Genomic DNA, 19,584 nt, shown 5'->3' with positions numbered 1-19,584 from the left:
AGCAATGAGTTTTGTATCCAATTCTGGGAAGAAACAATGAATGGCTACACAGGTTGGTAGGGTGGTAAGGATGGTATAGCAAGATGTCAGGATTATTTAACCTCAATTCGAGTACCCAAGTGTAAAGGAAAGCAAACTAATTGTTAGTCAGGATCTGATGCCACACAAAAAAACCACAATGAGATAAAGAGCACAATAATAAAAAAAACACAATATGAATGCATAAGATGGCTTGTATGCATAGATGACCATAAATTGACACTAGGTACAGGAGTGTCTGCACATAAGGTGACTGTCAGGAAATGATAAAGCAGTCCTGGTGGGGGTATGGGGATGGATTAGTGGGTGGAGATGTTGATTAGTCTTACTGCTTGGAGAAAGTGACTTGTTTGTGAGTCTGGTGGTCCTGGTGTGGATGCCACAAAGCCTCCTCCCTGATGGGCTTTGTAGTATCCACAGATCTTGAGCAAGGTGGGGAGGAGTATTATCAAGATGACGCTGTGTATTGCAGCCGTGTTGTGAGCTCATTCCAAATCTACAGTATACTACTAAATTCTACGATTTTTCTAGCATTTTCTGTTCAAGTAGCTGATAGTCACATCAGATACGATAGGCTGACCTTCTGAACATTGGTAAGATGGCATTTACCCTCGATGTACCACCTTTCCTACACTGGGATCCCTTGCTTGCGCGATCCATGGGAGACTCAAGTCTTATGCCGCCACTACCTCGGAAGAAGCGCCGGAGGTGAGGGAGAAGGGCTGGCGTCCTTGTGAGGCTGAGACGGCGTGCAAATTGACCGTCACTCCCTAGCATACCCCTGGTTAACATTCAGTCCCTGGATAACAAGCTTTGTGAACTGAGAGCCAGAATCTCCTATCAGTGGGAAACAAAGGAATGTAATGTTTTGTGCTACGTGGAGACCTGGCTGACGGAGGAGATACTGGATCATGCCATCGAGCCCTCTGGGTTCTCCTTGTTCCGGGCAAACATGTCGAGAAACCTCACTGGGAAGACTAAATGAGGAGGGTTATGCTTCATGGTCAACAATGCTTGGTGCGATCCCCAGAATGTGCATGCACTTAAATCCTTTTGTTCCCCAGACTTGGAATACCTGGTGCTGCTGTGCAGACCCTACTGGCTGACTAGGGAGTTCATGGCTGTTATCGTCACAGTGGTGTACATTCCATAACAAGCTGATACAGACCTGGTGCTCAAGGAACTGTACGTGACCGTCAACACGCTGGTGACTGCCAGAGACCCAGAGACTGCCTTCATCGTCGCTGGTGAATTTAACTGAGGATCGCTGGCGAAAGTCTCTCTGAAGTTTGGTCAGCACATGCAGGTGGGCACTTGTGGAGATAACACACTTGACCACTGCTACAGTCTCTTCCGCAATGCTCACAAAGCTCTGCTTCACCCAGCTTTCGGAAAATCAGATCATTCTTTGATCCTGCTTCTGCCGACATACAAGCAGAAGCTGAAATGAGAGGCAACTATAGTTAAAACTGTCCACTTTTAGTCTGACCAATCAGCCTCCATGCTGCGGGACTGCTTCAATGATGTCGACTGGAATGTCTTCCACGATGAGGATATTTTCAAGCACATGGAGTCACGTGCTTCATCTGGAAGTGCATTGACGATGTTGTCCCCCAGAAGTTGGTCAGGGTCTTCCCGAACCATAAGCCCTGGATCAGTAGTTCTGTGCGAGCAGCACTTACAGTGCTACATAGAGCTTGCTTTGCTGGCGATCAGCTAGGGCTCAAGAAAACCAGCTACGATCTACGCAAAGCTATCAAGGCTGCGAAACAACAATATAGGGAGAAGATTGAGTCAAGATTCACAACGAATAACACACGTGACTTGTGGCGAGGGCTGCATGTCATCGCAGACTTCGAAGTCAAACATTGTGGTGCCACCAACATCACGGCCTCTTGCCCGGATGAGCTCAATCCCTTCTAACCTCGGTTCAATGTCGCTAAATCTGAGCCTTCGAGGAAAGCAACCGCTACAACCTGCAACCTGGTTATCTCTGAGGTTGAGGCACGCAGATCTTTCCAATGAGTGGACAAACGTGAGGCTGTGGGACAAGACGGCATCCCAGGGTGAGTACTTAGGTGTGCGCAGTACAGCTAGCAATTCTGTTTACAAACATTTTCAATCTCTCCCTCTCCCAGTGTAGAGTGCTCTCCTGCTTCAAATTATCCACCATAATCAAAAAAGATCAAGGTAACATGCCTGAACGACTGGCGTCCTGTCACACTCACCTCAATAATAAGCAAATACTTTGAGAGGATGGTCAAGATTACATTTGTAGCTTGCTACCACCCAAACTGGACCCCCTACAATTCGCCTACTGACACAACTGATTGACAGATGATGTAATAGTCACTGTTCTACATACTGTCCTTACACATCTGAAGAATGCTGTACTCGGACTACAGTTCAGCATTCAACACCATAGTTCCATCCAGGCTCGACAAGAAGCTCAGCGACCTCGACCTTGACCCTGTCTTGTGCAGCTAGATCCTGGACTTCCTATCAGATCACCAGCAGATTGTAAGAGTAGGCTCCCTCACCTCCAACCTCTGACTCTCAATACAAGAGCCCCTCAGAGCTGTGTACTGAGCCTTAAACAATAATGAGATGGCCTACAGGGAAGAAGTGTTGTTGTTGTTGTTGTTCGTCCTTCGGAGTTGAAGACGACCACGACTTCTGTCAGGCGGAGGGTTTGTGACTGTGGGTCCAGAGGTGACTGGTGAGGCCAATCCAGGCCCTGAAAGCTCACCCACATGAGGGTAGGTACTGCAGTGGAAGTGGAGGTAGATCGAGCCTTGTGCGCAGCGCGTTTCCTCTGAGCTTCTGTGGTGCGTCTGATTTCTGCTGCATACGCTCCTTTCGTGGTCCTGCACCACCAGGTTGGGCGGTCCAGAGCAAGCGATTCCCAGCTACTGGGATTGATGTTGAGGTCTTTGAGGCAGTCTTTGAAACGTTTCTTCTGCCCTCCAACTGAGCGCTTGCCCTGGCTCAGCTCTCCATACAGCAGCTGTTTTGGTAGTCGACTGTCAGACATCCTGACAACATGGCCAGCCCATCTGGCTTGGGTTTTCTGTCGGAGGGTGTAGACGCTGTGGGTGCTAGCCCGCTCCAGGACCTCCATGTCTGGGACTTTTTCCTGCCATCGTACGCGGAGAAGTCTGCGCAGGCAGCTCAAGTGGAAGTGGTTGAGCTGTTTAGCGTGTCTGCTGTAGACAGTCCAGGTCTAGCTGGCATTGAGGAGGGTGGTGAGAACCACTGCTCGGTAGACCTTCAGCTTGGTGGTAAGGCTGAGTCCTCTCCGCTCCCATACATTCTCATGGAGTCTCCCAAAGGCAACACTGGCTTTGGCAATTCTGTTGCTAATCTCTGCGTCTATGTTCACCGCTCGTGATAGAGTAAAGCCCAGATAAGTAAAGTTGTCAACTGCCAGTCGCTTCTGCCCCTTTACTGTGATGTGTGGTTCCTGGTAGGGCTTTCCGGGTGTGGGCTGGTACATAACTTCGGTCTTTTTGGTGCTGATTGTAAATCCGAAGTTGTCACAGGCTTGTGAGAGGTAGTCCATTTCACGCTGCATCTTCTGCTCTGTGCTGGCGTTGAGGGCGCAATCATCAGCGTATAAGAGGTCTCTGACGACGGTCTCCTTTACCATTGTAACAGCCTGTAGACGCCAGAGGTTGAATAGCCCACCGCCAGTCCTGTATCTGACGTGTAAACCATCCTGACAATCGTAGAAGGCATCATTCAGCATAGCAGAGAAGACCATGCTAAAGAGTGTACGAAGGAATGGTTCCACAACAGGGAAGAAGTAATCTCTCTGATACAGTGGGATCAAGAAAACAGCCCCCCCCCAATGTCGCAAAAACAAAGGAGCTGGTTGTGGATTATAGGAGGAGTGGAGACGGTCTAACCCCTATTGAGAGGGTAATCAGCTTTAAGTTCCTCAGCATCCACATCACCAAGAACCTCACGTGGTCTGTACACACCAGCTGGGTCGTGAAAAAGGCACAATAGTGCCTCTTGCACCTCAGATGGTTAAGTAAGTTTGGTATGGGCACCCAATTCCCAAGAACTTTCTACAGGGGCACAATTGAGAGCATCCTGACTGGATGTATCACTGCCTGGTATGGGAACTGTACCTCTCTTAGTCGCAGGACACTGCAGAGAGTGGTGCGGACAGCCCAGTGCATCTGTAGTTGTGAACTTCCCATGATTCAGGACATTTACAATGATAGGTGTAAAAAGAGCCTGTAGGATCGTTGGGGACTCAAGCCATCAGAACCACAATCTATTCCAGCTACTATCATCTGGGAAGCGGTACTGCAGCATAAAAGCCAAGACCAGCAGGCTCTGGGACAGCTTCTTCTACCAGGTCATCAGACTGATGAACTCATGGTGACTTGAGTGTACTCTATATAACATTGACTGTTCTATTTATTATTATAAATTACCATGATTGCATTTTGCACATTTAGACGTAACATAAAGATTTTTACTCCTCATGTATGTGAAGGAAGTATGAGGGGTTATTGATAAGTTTGTGGCCTAAGGTAGAATGATTCAATTTTGGAAAACCTAGCACATTTATTTTTCAACATAGTCCCCTCCTGCATTCACACACTTAGTCCAGCGGTCATGGAGCCTACGGATCTTGGACCTCCAGAATGTGTCCACAGCAGTTGTGATTGTTAAGTTCGTGGCCTAAGGTAGAAGGAGATGTGTTATACAGCTCTCGTTACATGCACATGCAGTTCAACTCTTTGAGTGATTATGCAGAATGTTTGAAGTTAATAATGTATCAGTTAATAACTCATCAGGGGTGATTGATATGTTCATGGTCTAAGGTAGAAGATGAGTTATTAACTTCAAACTTTCTGCATTATTACTCAAAGAGTTGAACTGCATGTGCATGTAACGAGAGCTGTGTAACTCATCTCCTTCTACCTTAGGCGACGAACTTATCAATCACTCATCTGTGGACACTTTCTGGAGGTCCAAGATCCTTATGCTCCACAACTGCTGGACTAAGTGTGTAAATGTAGGAAGGGACTACGATAAAAAAAAAACTACCGTAGATTCCGGATTTTAAGCCGCTACTTTTTCCCCACATTTTGAACAGCTTTGAACTCTGCGGCCTTTAATACGCAGCGGCTAATGCATGGTTTTTTTTCATCCCGCCAAAAACATTTTGCCTCGTAACAGTATACCAATAAAATTGATGAGTAGTTCACAGAGGTCCAATGAAATTGTACGATAAATCAAGCGCACTTTCACAATTAAATTATTGTAAATCAGTCATTTGTACTCACCCTCATCAACATGGAAAACACTCGAAGAAAAGCATTGTGCTGCCTTTATGGCAGTTATTTAGTTTATAATATTTTCGCTTAGTAATTCATTTGTTAGTTAAAGTTAGAAGTGTTTTAACTATATTTGTTTTCTGTACTACTTCCCGGGATGCTATGACGTCACACCCGGTTTCGCCGCGTCTTGTGGGAAAAATGCCGGTTTGCGATAAACGGGACGGCGGGGGGCGAGCGGCGGAGCGAAAACGCTGCTTTTAAGTTAAAGGCGATCAATAACTTTTCCTGGTAGGCTGCAGTATATATATTTTTTACCAGTCGTTAGGAGATATTGGAATGTTGTTCAGTAAAAAAGTATACGCAACGTATATTTAAAAGTGGCCGCGTTACGGGCACGGTTCGAAAAAAAGCATTTGCAATATGTATTTGTTTATGTTACCATATGGATTTAATTAAAAGTTAAAAAATCCTCACGTGTAATATCTTTCTGTGTAAATATCTCATATTACAACGTGGGACACCTGCGGCCGAAAATCCGGTGCGGCCGAAAATCCGGTGCGGCCTAAAATCCGGTGCGGCCTGTACAAGTACAAAATTGATTTTCTTTCTAAAATTAGAGCCAGCGGCTTTTAATCAGGTGCGCTCTGTAGTCCGGAATCTACGGTAGGTTTTCTAAAATTGACTCCTTCTACCTTAGGCCACAAACTTATCAATCACCCCTCGTAAATAATAAAGTCAATTCAGTTTCATCCTTCGTGATGTTACTGGCCTTTCTCTGACACCTTTCTGCATATGTGTCGTTGATGGCAGATAGGCTGGTGCCAGTGATGCGTTGGGCCGTTTTGACTACCGGTTCTAGAGCCATCCTATCCGCCGCAGTGCAGTTTCCATGTCATGCAGTGATCCATCATGTTAGGCTGCTTTCTACTGCCTATCTGTAGAATGACGTGAGTATAGATGTACAGGATATAGTCCAGCTATCTATCTATAAAACACTAGAGTCCCTGATGAACCAATGTCAATAACTCCCTTCCTCCTCTTCTTGCTACTAGCTCTCCCCTCAGCCTCCACCACACCACAGAAAACAACAGAAGTTTGTTCTACCTCTCCTTATACCACTCCTCATGGGTTGTGGTTCCCTACAAAGCTACCAATATTGGAGTCATGGGGACACAGAAGGAAATGGGAGATCCTGGGGAGAAATCTGTGGAGTAATGAGAGATATGGGCAAACACCACACAGCACCAGGGGGTGAAGATGTAAAAGGTTGTCTGAGCTCTGAGGTGGCACTTCCACTGTCTAGCGCATGAGACCAAGATTCAGGCTGTCACGAAGCAATCACTGAGTGTGTATTTCCTCCTCCTGTCCCTCCCAGGTGACCTACATGATAAGAAGTCGAGGCCAAGAAGGGATCGTTGAGGCAAACGTCAGCTTCACCTTCACGAACTTACCATTGACGGCCACCAGCATTCAGCAAACCTATCGCGTCTTCTTTGTAATGGTGAGTTCAAGGTCCAGAAAGTGACAGATTCAGATTTAGATTAATTTATCATGTGTAGATGAAAAGGTAAGTGGAATGTGTCATCTATGTTAGTACCCAACACAGCCAAGAATGTACTAGGGGCAAGTGTCGCCATATATTCCAGTGCTTCGCAATGCTTGACACAACAACACAGAGGACAATAAAACAGAGCAATAGCAATGAAACAAGACCTGTTCGCTCCTCCTTCACACCTATGCCAGTTTATCTAGTCCATGCCAACTTGGTTTTCTGCTTAGTCCCACTGAGCTGCAACTGAACGTACCCCTCTCATCCATGTATGTCTCCAGACACTGGTCCCTGACTTCACCAATGAACTTGAAGAGATTCAGAGACCCAGGCTCTGGTTATTAGACCTTGATGTCTGGACTTCTGATTGATCATGAGGCTTTGATCCAGATCTCTGGTCAGCCTTCAGGCCTTGATCTGGGCCTCTAATCTGCCTTTGGGCTTCGATCTTCAGCCCAGGATGCACAGATAATGGCAGGAATCAAATGTGAACAGCACTCACAGAAGTGGATCAAGATTTTAAAGGTCTGACCCAGCAGACTTCAGTACCGGTCTTTATAGACCCTTTCTTTATGGTTCTGTTCTGTCCATTACAAAAAAAAATATGGGAACTCCTCTGCTTTCTTTGAAGTTTGTGAAGATTCAGTATTCATCTAAATCTCTGACGAACTTCTATTGATGTGAGGTGGAGAATATGCTGACTAGTTTCAATTGGCTGATACTGAAGCGCCAATGTTCTGTACAGAAAGCCCTTTGAAAAGTAGTAGATACAGCCAAGTCTATCACAGGTAAAGCCCTCCCCATCATTGACTATACATGAAATGCTGTTGCAGGAAAGCTGCATCTATCATCACAGAACTCCATCACCCAGGCCATTCTCTCTTCTCACTGCTGCAATCAGGAAGGGGGTACAGGTGTCTAAGATCTCACGCCACCAGGTTCAGAAACAGTTATTACCCCACAACCATCAGGTTCCTGAGCAGGGGATATTTTCATTCTACTTCATGCACCCCAATGCTGAACTGATCCCACAACTTATGTACCCACTTCCAAGGAAACTTCATCTCATTTTCTCCATATTTATTCCTTATTTGTTGTTTTTTTTATTTCTTTGTATCTACAGTGAATTCCCACAAGAAATTGAATCTGTGTTTTATATTGTGACATATGCATTCTATGATAATAAATTTACTTCGAATTTTAAAGGATGTTTATACACTGTTCATATTGCAATTCAGTGTTAGGGGTTCAGGGAGACTTTCTTCTATTATTCATAGTGTTTATTTAGTCATTCAATGTTTCCCTATAACCCAGTTCTTCGAGAGCCAGCAATATCCTTGTAAATTTTTTCTGTACTCTTTCAACCTTGTTTACCTCTTTCCTGAAGGTAGGTGACCAAAGCTGCACACAATACTCCAAATTAGGCCTCATCAGTGTCTTATATAACTTCATCATAACATTTAATCTCCTGTACACTGATTTTTGAAGGCTAATGTGTAAAATATCTTTCTTTACAACCCTATCCATTTGTGATGCCACTTTCAATGAATTATGGCCTTATCCATTCACTTTCCTGGTAACTTCTTTGAATATAAGATTGGTCTGACGTGACCTACCACAAAAGAAGCCATGCTGACTGTTCTTAATTAGTCCATGTCAATCCAAATACTTATATATCTGGTCCCTTAGAATACCTTGCAATAACTTTCCTGAAACTGATGTCAGACTAATTTCCTGGTTTCTGTTTAAAGCCTTTTTTAAACTGCAGAACAACATTGAATATCCTCCTATCCTCAGGTAGCTCCCCTGTTGCTAAGGATGATTTACATCTCTTTGCTGGGGCCCCAGGAATTTCTGCATTTCCTCCCGTAGGGTCTGAGCACCTTATTGGCTCCTGGGGATTTATCCACCCTGACTTGCCTCAGGGTATCAAATACTTTCTCTGTAATTGTACAGGTTGCATGAAGTTGTTACTGCTTTGCCTCACTTCTATAGACTCTGTGCCCATCTCCTGAGGAAATACAGATGCAAAGAATTCATTTAAGATCTCCCCCATCTGCTTTGGCTCTGCACACAGATTACTATTCTGGTCTTCCAGAGGACCAATTTTGTCCCTTACAGTCCTTTTTCTCTGAACATACCTGTAGAATCCCTCAGGATTCTCCTTTTTTTTTTCTTGTCTGCTCGAGTAACTTAATGCATTCTTTTAGCCTTCCTGAAGTTTTTTTCAGTGTTCTCTAGTATTTCTTGTACTCCATAAGACCTCATTTGTTTCTGCTTGCCTATCCCTGCTATGCACCTTTTTTTTTCTTAACCAGACCCTCAATATCTTTTGAAAAGCAGAGTTCTCTATACTTGTTATCTTTATATTTTATTCTGACAGGCATGTACAAGCTTGTGCTATCACAAAATTTTAGTTGTGAAAATCTCCCACTGCCCAATACACCTTTGCCAGAAAACAGCTCGTCTCTATCAACACTTGTCAGATCATTTCTGATGCCATCAAAGTTGGCCTTTCTCCAATTTAAAATTTCAATCAGCAGACCAGACCTATCCCTGTGCATATTTACTTTGTAATTAATGACTTTGTGGTCATTGGATGCAAAGTGTTCCTCTACACATACTTCTGTCAACTGCCCTTCTCATTCCCTAATAACAGATCCATTATTGCACACTGTCTCGTTGGGACTATTGTGTACTGATGAAGGAAACTTTCCTGAACAGGTTTGACAAACTCTATCTTATTTAGTCCTTTTACAGCACGGATTCCCAGTTAATATATAGAAAGCTAAAATCACTTCCTATAACAAACATATTTTTCCTGCAATAATGTGTAATCTCTTTACAAATTTTTTCCTCTAAATGTCTATGACTGTGATATAACCCCTTTAACGTGGTCATACCTTTCTTATTTCTCAGTACCACCCATAATGCCTCACTAGTTTAGTTCTCCACTTTGTCCTGATGGAGTACTGCCGTGACATTTTCCCTGAAGAGTAATGCCACCCCCTCCTTTAATCCGTCCTGCTCCTTCACGTTTAAAAGAACAGAACCCTGGAATATTGAGTTGTCAATCCTGCCCCTCCTAAAACTCACTAAAGTCTCACTAATGGGTATAACGTTATAATTCCAGGTATTGATCCATACAATTAGCTCATTCACCTTTCCTACAATAATTCTTGCATTGACATAACAGTTCAGGACATTAGAAACATCATGTTCAACCTTTTGATTCTTGACACCATCTGATACCTTACCAACATCTGTCTCCACAGGCTCATCACTATCTGTTTTGGCACTCTGGTTCCCAAGCCCCATCAAGCAGCATTAACAAACTTTCCCGTTAGGATATTAGCCCCCTCTAGTTCAGGTGTGATCCGTCCCTTTTTTACACATTCCACCTTCCCTGGAAGTGAGCCCAATGATCCAAAGATCTTCTGCCCTCCCTCCTACACCAACTCTTTAGCCATGTTTTAAACTATATAATCTTCCTATTTCTAGTCTCACTAACACGTGGCATGGGTAGCAATCATGACATCACAATCCTGGAGGTCCTGCCCTTTAACTTAGCACCTAACTCCTTAAACTCATAATGCAGAAGTTCGTCACTCGTCCTACCCACGTCATTGGTACCGACATGGACCATGACCTCTGGTTGTTCACCCTCCCGCTCAAGAATACTGAGGACTTGAACCAAGATGTTCTGGACTGTGGTACCTAGGAAGCAAAATACCATCCAGGAATCTCATTTTTATCCATAGAATCTTTTGTCTATTCCTGTAACTAACGAAACCCTTATCACCACAGCTGGCTTATTCATCTTCCCTTCCGTCTGAGTCACAGAGGTATACTCAGTGCTAGAAGCCCAACTACTGTGACTTTCTTCTGATACATCATCCCCCAAAGTGATATACCTGTCGTTGGAGGGATGGCTATAGGGGTACTCTGCACTGGCTCCTTAACCCCATTCCCCTTCATGAATGTCACCCAGTTTCCTGTGTCCTGCACCTTGTTTGTAACTATCTCTCTATTGTCCTATCTACCACCCACTTCAGCCTCCTGAATGATCCAGAGTTCATCCAGTTCCAGCTCCAACTCCTTAATGTGGATGTTAGAAGCTGCAGCTGGATAGTTGTGGTCATCAGGGACACTTGAGGTCTCCTTACCTTTCCACATTCTGCAAGAGGAGTATTTAGCTATCCTGCATGGCATCCCTATTGTCCTAACTCTGCAGATATAAAGAAGTGGAAAAAAAAAACTCTAAATGGAGCTTTTCTTTTTTGGCCTCTCTGACTGAAGCCTTTCTTTGCTGAAACCTTGAAGAGATGAAGCCTCACGTCTATGTCCACTCTGACAATGGTGGCTGCACTTACCCCTGTCTTCCTTTAATTTGCAAATCAAACCAAAACGCCGATTGGTTGCTGGTCAGAGCTCTAAATAAATTGCCAAGATCTGCTGCTGCCATTTTCTACTCAATCACTGGACCTGAGTGAAATCCCTTCCTCTCAAACTTCTGATGTCCGGATTGGTCACTGTTCAGAGGTCAAATAAGCTGCTGCAATACAGTAATAAGAGAATATCTGTAGATGCTGGAAATCCAGGTAACACACACAAAATGCTGGAGGAACTCAGCAGGCCAGGCAGCATCAATGGAAAAGAGTACAGTCAACGTTTTGGGCCGAAACCCTTCGGCAGGAAATAAACTCAAATAAACTGCAGTGATCTGCTGCTGCCTTTTACTACTCGGTCAGTGGATCCGAGTGAAATGCACTCCTCTCAAACTTCTAATGTCTGGATTGGTTGCTGGTCAAAGCTCAAAAAAGCAACCACAATTATATTTATTTTTATTTAGCAATTGGGCACAGACCAAGCCTTTCCAGCCTCTGAGCCACAACAGGCAGCAACTCATTTGTTTAACCCTAGCCTAATCACAGGACAATTTGCAATGACCAATTAACCTATGAAGTGGTACTTCTTTGGAACGTGAGATGAAACTGGAGCACCTGGAGGAAATGAAGACGTTCAAGAGAAGGACGTACAATGTTTTTACAGAGGACATCAGAATTGAAATCCGAACTCCAACAATGCCCCTAGCTGTAATGGTGTCGTGGTAGCTGCCACAATATCATAGTGCCATTTCTCTTGTATTTTACATTACAGTTCAGTAGCTGGGGTGTAGATCCCATTGTTGTTACAGTTCGGTTTTGGGGGTTAACAGACTATTGCTGAAGTGTTGGGGTATAAGAGAGAAGCACTAAACTATGACGACAAGCCCAGACACTAAATTATAGCAGTAAAGCTCGGTACTCTTCACGAATGAAATATAATCTGTAAGTTCTCAGCATTGAACTAAAATCTGGTCTCTAAGTTCTCTTACACTGACAAGATATTCCTTCTTGGTTTGTTCTGCTTCCTTTGCAGCAGTGCCACTTGACTACCTTCAACTGTACCTACTCAGGTTTTACTGAATCCATCCTGTAGAATATATGTGCTACCTGTTTATATTGTAGTGGTGTTTGGGATGGGCTCTGTTGCTACAGTTCTTTTCAAAATCACTGTCATTTGCCATAATGACTATGTTCATTGGTCTTGCTATTCATAGCTTTTTGAGACACTAATTATACCGAGCAGGTGCTGTTATAGATGGTAGTTAAGCTTTTTAATATGATGAAAATAAAGGCAATAGGTCTGCAGTGAGTATTAAGTGACAAAAGAGTGCAACATTTTGGTAAACGTTGGTAGTCTGTGGACATTCTGACCCATAGTGTCTTTGTAGGTAACTGAAAGCAGAGGTAGCTGAGTTTTAAATATAATGGCTAGAAATTTTAATTGACAGCTACTCACGTTATTTCCTGTGATGATGGATGTGATCGACTTCTGCTAATGGTGTTTGGTGTAGGACCATTAATTTTCAATATATTGATATAGAAGTTTAAAGGGACATGGAACAGGTAAAGAAAAGGTGCAAAATATTAATGGGATAATTTAGCATTGACAATTCATAGAGCTTAGAAAAATAGAGGGCTATCGGTATCCCCAGGTAATTTTTAAAGTAAGTAATTGTTTCGCACAGCATCGTGGGCCGAAATGCCTGTATTGTGCTGTAGGTTGTCTATGTTTCTATAACACATCCGTGCTGTTCCTGCTCATTGCTGGGAGTTGGGGGCAGGGGTGTTTAAAAAGGTTACTGCTCTACTAGATCATTATTGTGGATTATAGACCACTCTTCTTCTCATTCCTCATTGAGGATTACAGACCCCATGCTGTTCTATTTTATCACTGTGGATTACTGACCACTGTTGTTCTCATTCCTTAATTGGGATTACAGTTCCCTGCTGTTCTATTTTATCCCTGGGGATTACTCACCCCAACTGTTGTTTTTTATTGCTGGGAGATTACAGAGCCTTGCTGTTCTGGTTCAGAACTTGGGCATTACAACCCCCGTTGTTCTAGTTAATCACTGAAGATTACAGTCACCAGCTATTCCATTTCATCACTGAAGTTTATAGACTCCAGGTATTCTTGTTCATCAGTGGGGGATTACAGACCTGTGCTGTTCAAGTTCATAAACTGGGGGAATCACAGTCTTCTGCTGTACTAGTCTATCACTGGGGATACGTGTAGGCATCTATATATGCATGTATGTGTATGTATATGGATATATGTGTAATTATGTATTTATATTTATTTATTTTGCAATAAAGCCATGCCACACCAGCAACTCCATACCCCAATTAACCCTAACCTAATTAGGAGGCAAATTGTGGTGAATTTGTTGCCACATGCAGCTGTGGAGGCCAGGCCATTGGGGATATTTAAGGCAGAGATTGATTGGTTCTTCATTGGACATGGTGTCAAAGGTTACGGGGAGAAGGCCAGGAACTGGGGTTGGGGAGGATATAGAAAAAAGCATCAGCCATGATTGAATGGCAGATTAGACGTGATGGGCCAGATGGCCTAATTCTGCTGCTATGTCTCATGGTCTAATTACAATGACCAATTAACCTACGTGGATATGTCTTTAGATTGTGGGAGGAGACTGGAGCACCCAGGGAAAACCCACACATTCCACTGAGAGGACATACAGAGTCAGAGTGGCACTGGAATTGAACTCCATAGCCTGGAACCTCCCAAAATCTAACAGTGTCATGCTGACCACTATATTACCGCAGTGCCTGTTTGCAGACGCTGGTCTTTTTGCTCAGTGCCGTGACTACTTCGTCTTGATATTTAGCGGTAGGATGACGGAATTGCAGCTCGGGGGTTTGGAGTTTGGAGTTAATTCTGGTGTCATCTGCAATGTTTGTATGTCCTCAGTGTGAAGGACGTGGGTTTCCTCTGGTGTGGTTGTTGAGAACATAGAACATTACACAATGTTGTGCTGACCCTCAAACCCTGCCTCACATATAACCCCCCACCTTAAATTCCTCCATATACTTGTCTAGTAGTCTCTTAAACTTCACTAGTGTGTCCACCTCCACCACTGACTCAGACACTGCATTCCATGCACCAACCACTCTCTGAGTGAAAAACCTTCCTCTAATATCCCCCTTGAACTTCCCTCCCCTTACCTTAAAGCCATGTCCTCTTGTACTGAGCAGTGGTGCCCTGGGGAAGAGGCGCTGGCTGTCCACTCTGTCTATTCCTCTTAATATCTTGTACACCTCTATCATGTCTCCTCTCATCCTCCTTCTCTCCAAAGAGTAAAGCCCTAGCTCCCTTAATCTCTGATCATAATACATACTCTCTAAACCAGGCAGCATCCTGGTAAATCTCCTCTGTACCCTTTCCAATGCTTCTACATCCTTCCTATAGTGAGGCGACCAGAACTGGACACAGTACTCCAAGTGTGGCCTAACTAGAGTTTTATACAGCTGCATCATTACATCGCGTCTCTTAAACTCTATCCCTCGACTTATGAAAGCTAACACCCCATAAGTTTTCTTAACTACCCTATCTACCTGTGAGGCAACTTTCAGGGATCTGTGGACGTGTACCCCCAGATCCCTCTGCTCCTCCACACTACCAAGTATCCTGCCATTTACTTTGTACTCTGCCTTGGAGTTTGTCCTTCCAAAGTGTACCACCTCACACTTCTCCGGGTTGAACTCCATCTGCCACTGCTCAGCCCACTTCTGCATCCTATCAATGTCTCTCTGCAATCTTCGACAATCCTCTACACTATCTACAACACCACCAACCTTTGTGTCGTCTGCAAACTTGCCAACCCAGCCTTCTACCCCCACATCCAGGTCGTTAATAAAAATCACAAAAAGTAGAGGTCCCAGAACAGATCCTTGTGGGACACCACTAGTCACAACCCTCCAATCTGAATGTACTCCCTCCACCAAAACCCTCTGCCTTCTGCAGGCAAGCCAGTTATGAATCCAACTGGCTAAACTTCCCTGAATCCCATGCCTTCTGACTTTCTGAATAAGCCTACCGTGTGGAACCTTGTCAAATGCCTTACTAAAATCCATGTAGATCACATCCACTGCACTACCCTCATCTATATGCCTGGTCACCTCCTCAAAGAACCTCAGTTTCTTTGAGTTTCCTCCCACAGTCCAAAGATGTACCAGAAAGTAGGTTAATTGGTTATTGTAAATTGACCTGTGATTAGGCTAGAGTCAGGTGGGTGGGTTGCTGAGTTGTGCAGCTCATTGTGGTAGAAGGACCTGTTCTGTGCTGTATCTCTAAATAGATAATTTCTGTGTCCTGTATTTCAGAACCTTGCTAACCTGCTTCTATATTTTAGGCTTGCTAACCATTGTTGGTATAGTTCAGTAATAGACTTTGCAGGCCCTTGTTACACACAGTGACCACTTTATTAGGTACACCTATACACTTGCTCATTAATGCAAATATCTAATCAGCCAATCATGTGGCAGCTAGTGCCCATGTTGGAGCTGGCTGAGTTCACAACCTTCTGCAGCTCTGACTTACCCTGTGCAGTAGCTCCTCCATACTAGGCAGTGATGCAACCAGTTTGAATGCTCTCCATGGTACATGTATAGAAATTTGCTAGAGTCTAAGTCATCTCACTCAGTGGCCATTTTGTTAGGTACACCTGCACACCTGCTTGTTAATGCCAATATCTAATCAGCCAATCATGTGTCAGCAACTCTATACATAAAAGCATGCAAGCGTGGTCAAGAGATCTAGTTGTTGTTCATGTAATGCCCTGTTTCATATTTTACTGTTATGCTGTATTATTTCACTTTGTGCTGTTCTGTATTTCATTTTAGCAGTTCTGTGTGAGCTGCTTGTTTTTATATTTCTACTGTTATGCTGTATTTACTTCATTTTGTGCTGTTCTGTGTGAACTGTTTATTTTCAGCTTGTGTTTGGGTTATTGTTGAAGATAAAAGCTGAGGAGAATTGTGTACCATCCAGTTAGGATGGTTGAATTGAAGAAGAGGTTTCTCTGGTGAGGGACACTAAGGTTGGGCTTGGGTTTTTTTTTGGTTCGAGAGAGAAGATGCCAGAGAGAAGAGGTTGTAGGATTCAATCCGGAGTGGAACTGTGATTCGATGAAGCCAAGGGTAAGAACGATTGGGGATCAATGACTTGGGAAACTTTAAGCACCAACTTGTGCACATTAGACTGTTTCATCAAAATGGGCCCTTTTCGTTTTTGTTCTTTTCTTTACTAACTCTTTAATCACATTAAGAATTATAAAGAAAAATCTGAATTGTATGTGGTATACTGTCATTTATTTTGTGACACATTTGTAACAGGGTAGTGAATTACACAGCATCCACATGAACAGGGGATTTGGGGTGGGCTCACTCCTCAATCTCACAAGTTTGGCGGGGCAGGAGATTGTCTTCCCTAGCCTTACGCAGCCGAGGAAACCTGGGTATTTAATTCAAAGCAACATTATAATGGGGAAGGAATGCGCTTTAAGTGACTTTGACTGTTGAATAATTGTTGGTGCCAGACAGTGTGATATCTTACTAAGTGCTAATCTCCTGTGTTTTCATGGACACCAGCCACTAGGCTTTATAGAAAATGGTGTGAAGAACAAAAAAGATATCCAGTGAGTGGCAGTTCTGTGGACAAAAAAGGGCTGTTTATGAGAGAGGTCTGAGGAGAATGGCCAGACTGGTTCAAGATGACAGAAAGGCAACAGTAACTCAAATAACCATGTGTTACACTAGTGGTGTGCAGAGGAGCATCTCTGAACATATAGCACATGAAACCTTGAAGTGGATAGGCTACAGCAGCAGAATACCAGAAACATACACGACTACACTCAGTTGCCACTTTATTAGGTACCTCCTGAACCCAATGAAGTGCCACTGGGTGTATTTTGATTCTGTGTGTGTGCTCTCCATTTTTGTGTTATTGCGTGAAGAAAGTTGCTGGTGTGAGTGTGAGTCCATGCACTTGTGGTGTTAAGTATTTTATTGACTTGTTTGCTTTGCTGTCTGTTATAGTTCACTGCTGTGATTTCGGCATTGGCATTTCATCGTAGCAGTACCCATGTAGTTGTGTTTCAGCCTTGTAAAAGAAACCATGCTAATTCAGCTTGTCTCTCACTCCCTCTTGAGCACTGTCTTGGGATGTTATAGTCAGTTGAAGCTTGCAGACTGCCCTGGTCTGTCAGGAGTCCTCCTTTGTTGACCCCTTTGTTGGCTTAAGGCATGCTGGAGTTTGATTGGGCGATTTGTGTGTTGTGGCTTTCCATATTAATGCAGCAATGTCTTTTCTTCATGTCCAGGATCCGGGGAACAGCACAGCAAAGAGACTGAGCGGGAATCCTGGTTACCTGACTGGGAAGCCCATCCTGGCCTTCAGAGGGAAGGACTCTGCATATCCTTTTTCCATGAGGGGTGTATGGGAGACAATGATGTGGGCTATTGAACCAGGTCCTGCATTAGAGCTACCCCAGGGCAGCTAAATACTGTGCTTGGGTAGTTACTACTGTGGGTTGGGCCACTGTATTTCGCCAATCTCCCAAGGATACCGAAATCTGAAGGAGGAGGACATGGATATTGTTAGTGTTCATTGGATCTCTTGAGGAACAGGGCACTGAGTTGGGTCCCAGTGGAATTGGGCACTGGGCTTGGTAAGACTCCACTCTATCCAGTGTGGCAATAGGGTGGGTTAATCTGCACTAGACCCTTGGTGGCAGCTGTCATTTCCTCTGTAGTGGTTCAGTCTGCGCTGGTTCCCCAATTAATCGGTGCTGTGCACTGGCTCAGACTCCACTGGGTCCCCAGTGGCACAGGAGTCTAGGTTGTCAGTTGTCACTGTACCCCATGTGGAACTGGGCGCTACTCTGCATCTGCCTCTGCCTCGTCCCTGGTTGAACCCAACACAGATCCAGTTCAGTCTCTGCTGGATCCCTAGTTAAACAGGGCACTGGCTCATCTGTATCCACAGGATGCTCAGGGAGCAGGTTACCGTGTTGTGCCAGTCTCCACTGGATCTGCTGTAGAACATGACTCTGGGGTTGCCCAAACTTCACTCAGTGCCCATGGAATATGTCACTGGGTTGGTTCAATTATCACTGGCTGCTAAGGGAGCTGGACACTCGTATGGTTCAGACCCTACTGAATCTTAAGTAGATCTGGGCTCCACAAGTCTCAAATGTATCCATTGGGACGCAGCGTAGGTGTGACTGTTGTCAGTGGGCAAGTTTGCCTGTCCCCAGTCACTGACCCGTTTGTATTGTAGGGAGAGTTGGGCAGGTTGTGTGGAGGGCTTCTGTCACCCATGCAGTTCTGGGCCTGTTCTCCCATCACTGCCTTCTACTCTGGATTCCTTAACTAGTCCTGGCACCAGCCTGAGTATCCTGCGCAGTGCGGCAGACGGATCTTGCTCCCCAACCCTGAGGACAGCAGTGGTCTTCCGGCACAACATGAGGGCTGGCTGCTGGTACAGGTGAGGGGTATGATTAGGTATGGTGTATTCACTAAGGAGAAGGATATTGAATTGTGTAAGGTAAGGGAAATAAGTAGGGAAGTTATGGAAACTATGACGATTAAAGAGGAGGAATTATTGGCTTTTTTAAGGAATATAAAAGCGGATAAATCTCTGTATCCTGACAGGATATTCCCTAGGACCTTAAGGAAGTTAGTGTAGAATAGCAGGGGCTCTGACAAAAATATTTCAAATGTCATTAGAAATGGGGATTGTGCTGGAGGATTGGCGTATTGCTCATGTTGTTCCCTTGTTTAAAAATGGTTCTAAAAGTAAACCTAGCAATTATAGGCCTGTAAGTTTGACGTCAGTGGTGGGTAAATTAATGGAAAGTATTCTTAGAGATGGTATATATAATTATCTGGATAGGCAGGGTCTGATTAGGAACAGTCAGCATGGATTTGTGCGTGGAAGGTCATGTTTGACAAATCTTATTGAATTTTTTGAAGAGGTTACTAGGAAAGTTGACGAGGGTAAAGCAGTGGATGTTGTCTATATGGACTTCAGTAAGGCCTTTGACAAGGTTCAGCATGGAAGGTTGGTTAGGTAGGTTCAATCGTTCGGTATTAATATTGTAGTAGTTAAATAGACTCAACAGTGGCTGGATGGGAGATCCCAGAGAGTAGTGGTGGATAACTGTTTGTTAAGTTGGAGGCCGGTGACTAGTGGCGTGCCTCAGGGATATGGACTGGGCCCAAAGTTGTTTATCATATACATTAGTGATCTGGATGATGGAGTGGTAAATTGGATTAGTAAGTATGCAGA

At 44.1% G+C, this 19,584-nt stretch overlaps 1 protein-coding gene across 1 annotated transcript in view; it reads left to right on the top strand.

Annotated features, from left to right (window-relative positions):
* The window catches only part of LOC140716081 (tectonic-3-like), a 91,446-nt gene that overhangs the window by 54,535 nt on the left and 17,327 nt on the right, over positions 1-19,584 (top strand). Inside the window, exons 10-12 of the mRNA XM_073028774.1 lie at positions 6,715-6,840; positions 17,615-17,706; positions 18,679-18,780. Of these exons, the coding sequence (XP_072884875.1) occupies positions 6,715-6,840; positions 17,615-17,706; positions 18,679-18,780 (320 nt within the window). The remainder of the gene's footprint in view (positions 1-6,714; positions 6,841-17,614; positions 17,707-18,678; positions 18,781-19,584) is intronic.

Source organism: Hemitrygon akajei, chromosome 24, assembly GCF_048418815.1.
Source record: "Hemitrygon akajei chromosome 24, sHemAka1.3, whole genome shotgun sequence".
Taxonomy (NCBI): Eukaryota; Metazoa; Chordata; class Chondrichthyes; order Myliobatiformes; family Dasyatidae; genus Hemitrygon; species Hemitrygon akajei.
This window is presented reverse-complemented; position numbering and strand designations above follow the sequence as displayed.